The sequence below is a fragment of the Bison bison genome, unplaced genomic scaffold, assembly GCF_000754665.1.
Source record: "Bison bison bison isolate TAMUID 2011002044 unplaced genomic scaffold, Bison_UMD1.0 scf7180017864484, whole genome shotgun sequence".
NCBI classification, from domain to species: domain Eukaryota; kingdom Metazoa; phylum Chordata; class Mammalia; order Artiodactyla; family Bovidae; genus Bison; species Bison bison.
In genome coordinates, this window is record NW_011495044.1 from 6,820,302 (window position 1) to 6,826,927 (window position 6,626).

The window sequence follows — 6,626 nt, forward strand, 5'->3', positions numbered from 1 at the left end:
ATCTTCCAGGTCCAGGGCAGATGATGCCTCTTCTGCAAACCTTCCCCATTGGCTTTAGGAAGAAATGATTGTGCCTCTGCTCAGCTCTGCTCCTGTCTCTGTTTCTTTTTTTTCATTGATTTTTCATTTCTGTCTCCCCTGCCGGTCGGTACACCCCTCCAGGGCAAGGATTCTGGCTCATTCATTGCCGACTCCCCAGGACCATTGCCATTCTGGTGCACGCGTTGGATGGATGAATGGGTGGATGGGGCTGAGGGCCTGGGGTCCTCTTGGCCCCTCTGCTGGGGAAATAGTTCAAAGCAGAGGCTTTGGGAATCAGGTTTGAATCTTAGGGTCACCGTTTATTGGCTTTGTGACCTTGGGCAAATTACATAACTTTTCTTGATGTCAGTTTGCTCAGCTGCAGAATGGAGACAGTTCACTTTCCTGGCTTCTTGTGATGATGAAACAGGATTGTTTAGTTATGGCACGTAAGTGTGCATTAAATGTTAACTCATCATTCTTATTGTTAGAGAGGATGAGATGATTAGGTAGCATCACTGACTCAATGAACATGAATTTGAGCAAACTCCAGGAGATAGTGGAGGACAGGGGAGCCTGGGCATGCTACAGCCATTGCTGTAAAGAGTCGGACGTGACTTAGCAACTGAACAATAGCAAAAATTTTCGGTGACAGTTCTGGATTGGGGTTGGGGAGCTCAGAGAAAAGGCCATGCCCCTACAGAGCCACCTTCCTCGTGCATCTATAAGGCAAAAAGGAAGGCCCGAGCCTGCCCATTTGGATGCCTGCTCCTCTCTCTCAGAGCTGAGTTGCAGTAGAAGTGACCCGCCCTGGGAAAGGACGAAGCTCCAGGTGCCTTTGTGGTTGGTGGGGGCAGCCTTGGTCCCCGGCTGCTGGGAGGCCAGGCCAAGGGTGGAGGTGCTATGGACATCCCGCCGTATGGTGGGGACAGGAGTCTGTCCTGGGGCTTACCCGGGAGCCTGGTCCTCTGCCTCTCTCAACCTTGTGGTTTTCCTCCCAGCCACCTCCAGGTCCAAGGACCAGAGCCCCGCGGTAGTCGTCACCGTGGTAACCATCTCAGCCCTCCTCGTCCTGGGCTCTGTGATGAGCGTGCTGGCCCTTTGGAGGAGGTAGGTGACTGGTTCCAGCCTGGCTGGCCCCTGGCGGGCTGTGTCCCTGCCCTCAGGTACCTGTATCTGTATCCGCATTTGCACATGTGCGGATTTGCACAGGCGAGCATACCGCTGTGTAGAGACAGGCCTGACTGGTGCTGTCCTGGCCCCTCCCCCCACGCCCTGTTCCTGCTCAGCTGCTGTGGGATGAAGGGGATTTAGCTCCTTCACTCATTAAATGTCAGAAGGCATCACTGTGGAGGGAATCAAGCTCTGGCTGCTCCAGTGTAACTGGGAGCCTCCCGAGGCGCTCAGAGGCCCCCAGCCCCTGCCCCCAAGGGATCTAGAGGCCCTTGAACACAGGCAGAGGGAAGAAAGGCAGAAATTGTGTGTGCGTGTATGTGTGTGGGAGCAGGGAGAACAGGGAGGGGAACTCATATGCCAGAAACCCCCAAGCCCCAGAGGAAGGAAGCTTGCAGAGAAAAGGGATGGGCAGAGAAAGGGGATGGGCGGAGGGGGAAAGATATGGAGCTTGGGTCTGGCTCAGCAAAGATAGAGTCCCTTTGGCAGAGGCACCTCAGGTGGGTTCCAGGCTGGGGCTGAGGTCAGCAGACTGGAGGGATTGGGAAGGCCGCATGTGACAGGCTGGAGTAGGGGGAGCAGAGGAGAGGAATGAGCTGGTCCAGGAGCCACACGTCAGCATCCTGGAACCGCCTGCGGGCCGGAGGGGCAGCAAGATTTCATCTGGCTAAGATGGGGTTATTTGCTTGGCCTTAAGTGACTGAGGAGGAGAGGATCTGGGAGCCAGCTCTGCCCCGGCCAGGTGAGTCAGAAAAGCAGGACAAGAGTAGAATCTCCTTGATCATGGAGCTTAAAGGTCCACAGATGAGACCCATTGGAAAAGCAGAAATGGACAGGAGCTGGGAGCAGCTTGTGCTGGTTGTGAGCTCAGGAGCTCCAGAAGGCAGGAGAGGATGATGGAGAGGTGAGCATGAAGGGCATCTTTGGGCTGAGGCTGCAAGACAGGAGCGGCTGCCCAGGAGCACCTCGGAGACCGCTGCGCTAGAGCAGGCAGGGCAGGCCAGGCGTGGATTTCAAAACCTACTCAAAATCAAATGGCACCAACGTGGGAATCTGCCAGGTCTAGCACTGATGGGCAGGGACACGCGTCTCCAACATGCATGCCCCAGCTTCCCTCGCTCATCTCCTCTGCTCCCCGTCTCTGCAGTCCCCCGCTCTGTACAGTGGGCTCCTCACCTCCACTTGTTCTCCCAGTCGATCCTGGCTCATCCCAGTTCTCACTAGGGTGTGTCATCATCAGGTGGAAGTGTCTCGCTTTCTCTGTCACTCCTCCAGCCACTCGGCCTTGCCCCCTGCATCCCTCCTCAGCTCTCCCGGATGTTCATGGATGTCCTGTTCCCACACTGGATGACATCACTAGCCATTGGACAACCTGCCCCAGTCTTTGGCCTCTGGGGTCTTTGACTTCGTTTCCACAGACCCTCGCTCCTGTTCCACCTCAGCTGCCCTCTCTTGTCTCCTGACGTGGACCAGGCCATCAGCCCGGTTCCGCTTGTGCCCTGCAGACTGCCGGTCCTCACAGCTCACTCTCTCAGCTGTGTCTGCTGCACCTGCTCTTTACCTGCACCACTGAGTCTGCACACCTGCTTATCTCTGCATCCATCCTCTCCCTCTGTTTCCCTATAGGCAGTGCCATCCTCCCAGCCGGGATCAGTCCTACCTGTGACTGTAACCCACTCCTTCCTACCTTCTCAGGAGCCCTTACTATTGATCACATCTACTTCTTCCCTATATGCTGACTAACATTTGTTGAGTGCTTTGTAAGCTCTTGGCGCCAGTGTGATCAGGCAGGGCTGTCTTGATCCTGATCTTATTAAAGAGAAAACCAGCCAGCTGATCCACAGACATTGAGGGAAGGATCTAGGGAGTTGGTCCGTGCCATCAGATTCCAGAGCTCATGTGGGGGACCGCCGTCATGACCACTCCATCCTGCATGACTGCCTCCACTGGTATCGACACATGGCCATCTCTCTCGAGTCTCCCTCAGCTCTCCTCCATGAGTCTTCACATGACCTTGCTCTTCTGATCCTGTTTCCTTCCTTGCTTCTTGTGACATCACTGCCCCCACCACCTTCTGCCCCCGATTTCCCTTCTGTTTCCCTCCAGTTTCTCTGATGGTTCTTTCACAGTCTCCTCTGTGGCTTCCTTCTCTGTTCTGTTGTTAGTCGCTCAGTCTGACTCTTTGCAACCCCATGGACAGTAGCCCACCAGGCTCCTCTGTCCATGGGGTTCTCCAGGCAAGAATACTGCAGTGGGTAACCATTCCCCTCTCCAGGGGATCTTCCCAACCCAGGGATTGAACCTGGGTCTCCTGCATTGCAGATAGATTCTTCACCATCTGAGCCACCAGGGAAGCCCTCCTCTCCTCTTCCCTATCTCTAGATGGGGGGTGGGGCGCTCAGACTTGTTCCCTGTCCCACTTCTCAGGCTCCCTCCTCTCCCTGGACAAGGCCCCCAGCTCTAGAACTTGTATCTCCAGAGCAGACCCTTCTTCTAAACTGCCCCCCCCACCCCCGCCACATATAGCTAACTCCCTGCTCACTGATCAGCCCTGCTTATCCCAGAGGTGCTGCAAACTCAAATTTCTAAACGGGAACTTGTCATTGCTTCACCTTTGTAAACGGTACCTGCCTCACTTCACTGGGCAAGCCGGAACGCTACAGTGCTTCCTACCTTTCGCCTCTCCCTTTCTGACCTCCAGCCTTCCCCAAGCCCTGTGGCCCTGTCACCTCAATGTCAGTCTTACTTTTCTCCATCCATGGTCGCCCCGTAGCCTGAGCCATCTCCTGCCATCTCCTGCAGGGATAACAGCAGCAGCTGGGATGATGTTTCTAAAGTGCAAATTGAACCGTGGCACTCCCCTGCTCAAACCTGCCTCCCCCAGGGGCTCTCCTCTTCCCCACCCCCAGGATAAAACCAAAGTCTTTATGTGGGCCTGAAAAACCCTGCCTCAGGGGCCCTGGTTGCCAACCCATGACTTTGTTGATCTTGATGCAGTCCTTTGGCCCACGGTGGCCTCTCTCGGGAAGCCATCCTGGACGGTCTCAACCCTGTCTCAGCTACATGTTCCCACGGCGCACCGCCCTTCTCCTTTGCTCAGACCTGTGAGTGGGCTTGTGGTTCCTTCTCAAGGTCTGTTTTCTTGACTAGACCGGAAGTTGCCCCTGGGCGCAAGGCCTGCCTGTTGTGTTCAGCTGTAGGCAGGGAGGCAGCTTGGACTTGAAGTCAGGGCACGGATTTGGGTGTCTTTGAAGTTCAAGAATTCATGGCATTGCAAAGTGAAAATAACTAGGATTGCGGAGGGGGTGAGTGGTTAGGTCTGGGGCTGGGGTTACATATGTGCTGGGGGGACAAGCTTCCAGACCCACAGGACAAGAAGGTCCCTCCCCTGGGGCACAGACCTTGTCCTTTTGGAGGGACAAAGAGGTGCCACCCTGGGTGCTGGTAAGATGGGAAGGGCTGGGACAGCCTGGCTCAAAGGATGACTGTGGACATCCGCACTCCCACCCCTACCCCAGGCCCTGCAGCTATGGCAAAGGAGGTCGGGACGCCCACGATGAGGAGGAGCTGTATTTCCACTGTGAGTTGTCTGGGCCTGGCCCGGGGCGGGGTGGGCACCACCTCACCTTACTTCCTCAGTCCTCCTCCTGACTCCCCTTGCTTCAGTTCAGTTCAGTTCAGTCGCTCAGTCGTGTCTGACTCTTTGCAACCCCATGGACTGCAGCACACCAGGCTTTCCTGTCCGTCACCAACTCCTGGAGTTTACTCAAACTCATGTCCATTGAGTTGGTGATGCCATCCAACCATCTCATCCTCTGTCGTCCCCTTCTCCTCCTGCCTTCAATCTTTCCCAGCATCAGGGTCTTTTAATGAGTCAGTTTTTTGCATCAGGTGGCCAAAGTATTTATTGGAGTTTCAGCTTCAGCATCAGTCCTTCCAATGAATATTCAGGACTGATCTCCTTCAGAATGGACTGGTTGGATCTCCTTGCAGTCCAAGGGACTCTCAAGAGTCTCCTCCAACACCACAGTTCAAAAGCATCAATTCTTTGGCGCTCAGCCCTTGCATACCTCCCCTTTCCTACCCCACTGCTCCAACCACCGAGGCCCTTTTCCTCACTCCTGTCTCTTTCTCCTCATTGCCAGTCAAAGTCCCAACTCGCCGCACGTTCGTGGATCCCCAGAGCTGTGGGGACCCGCTGCAAGCCGTGCATCTGTTTGCCAAGGAGCTGGATGCGAAAAGCGTCACGCTGGAGAAGAGCCTTGGAACAGGCAAACTGGGCGCCCGGGGAAGCCTTGTCTGTGGGGAAGCCCTTCCTCTACCCACTGCCAGCCCTCCCTGGAAGCCCCTCCTCCACCCCACCCCACCTCTATCCTTTTAGCCTGCCTCCACCCCAAGTCCCACCCCCATCTCTGCAGGCCTGGCCTTCATCCAGTCCCCACGCTGTCCAGGAAGCCCCCACCTCCACATCAAGCTGGCCTCTGCCCACCAGGGTCCAGGGAGGGAGGTGAATCTGTGAGCCTGCCTTCTTACCCTTTACCTGCCCCCAAGGTCAGAACTCTCTCCTTTCAGGCTCTTTCAGGGATGGTTCTGCAGACTGCCACTGGCAGAAGTTTGGTCCCAGGCTTTCAAGGCCCGATGGGGAGGGGCGTTTGCAAGATTGGGGTCCAGGCATACCTGAGTTCTAGCCCCGGCTCTGCCACTGACCAGGGGCTCGTCCGTCTTCTGCTCCGAGCCTCAGCTTCTCATCTGTTAAATGGGCGTGATATCTGTCTCAGAGCTGCTGTGGGAGCGTCCCAGCGCAGCCCAGGGCCTGGCTCCTAGCGAGTGTGTGCTCTCTCATGATCAGCGCCCTGGCTTCCTTGCTTCGTGTCTGCAAGCCCTCCTGCCCTGTGCTGAGAAAGCAGCGCTTTCACCAGGAGCCCAACGCTCTACCCCAGCACTGTTGGCAGACTCACTGGGCAGAGGCCAGAAAGGGGCAACGTGGTGGAATAGATGTCGTGGCGCAGCACCCCTTTGATGTGCTGGCACGTGCATAGTCCTCGCTTTGAGGCTTTGAAGTTTCCCACCGGGGGAGGCAGGGAGGACTCCGCATTTCAGAGGAGAAAACTGAAGCCATAAGAGGGGCAGAGCAGATGGTCAGTACTCAGTTCACCAGGATTTGAACTCAGATGCCCCGAGTCCCAGGCCAGAAAGGGCCCTTGAGCCGGAATCTGCTCACCCTGCCCGGGTTGGCCAAGGCCGCGGCCTCTGGGGGGTGTCTGAGGTGCTGTTCTCCCCCAGGGCGGTTTGGGGAGCTGTGCTGCGGCTGCCTGCAGCTCCCGGGCCGCCAGGAGCTCCCCGTGGCCGTGCACACACTGAGGGAGGGCTGCTCCGACTCGCAGAGGCTCAGCTTCCTGGCCGAGGCCCTCACCCTGGGCCAGTTTGACCAC

General features: G+C 56.5%; 1 protein-coding gene across 1 annotated transcript in view; it reads left to right on the top strand.

The window, feature by feature from the left end:
• LOC105005001 (ephrin type-A receptor 10-like) overlaps positions 1 to 5,575 on the top strand; it is a 19,623-nt gene extending 14,048 nt beyond the window's left edge. Inside the window, exons 4-6 of the mRNA XM_010862823.1 lie at positions 1,023 to 1,131; positions 4,713 to 4,774; positions 5,340 to 5,575. Of these exons, the coding sequence (XP_010861125.1) occupies positions 1,023 to 1,131; positions 4,713 to 4,774; positions 5,340 to 5,575 (407 nt within the window). The remainder of the gene's footprint in view (positions 1 to 1,022; positions 1,132 to 4,712; positions 4,775 to 5,339) is intronic.
• Positions 5,576 to 6,626: the final 1,051 nt, after the last annotated feature.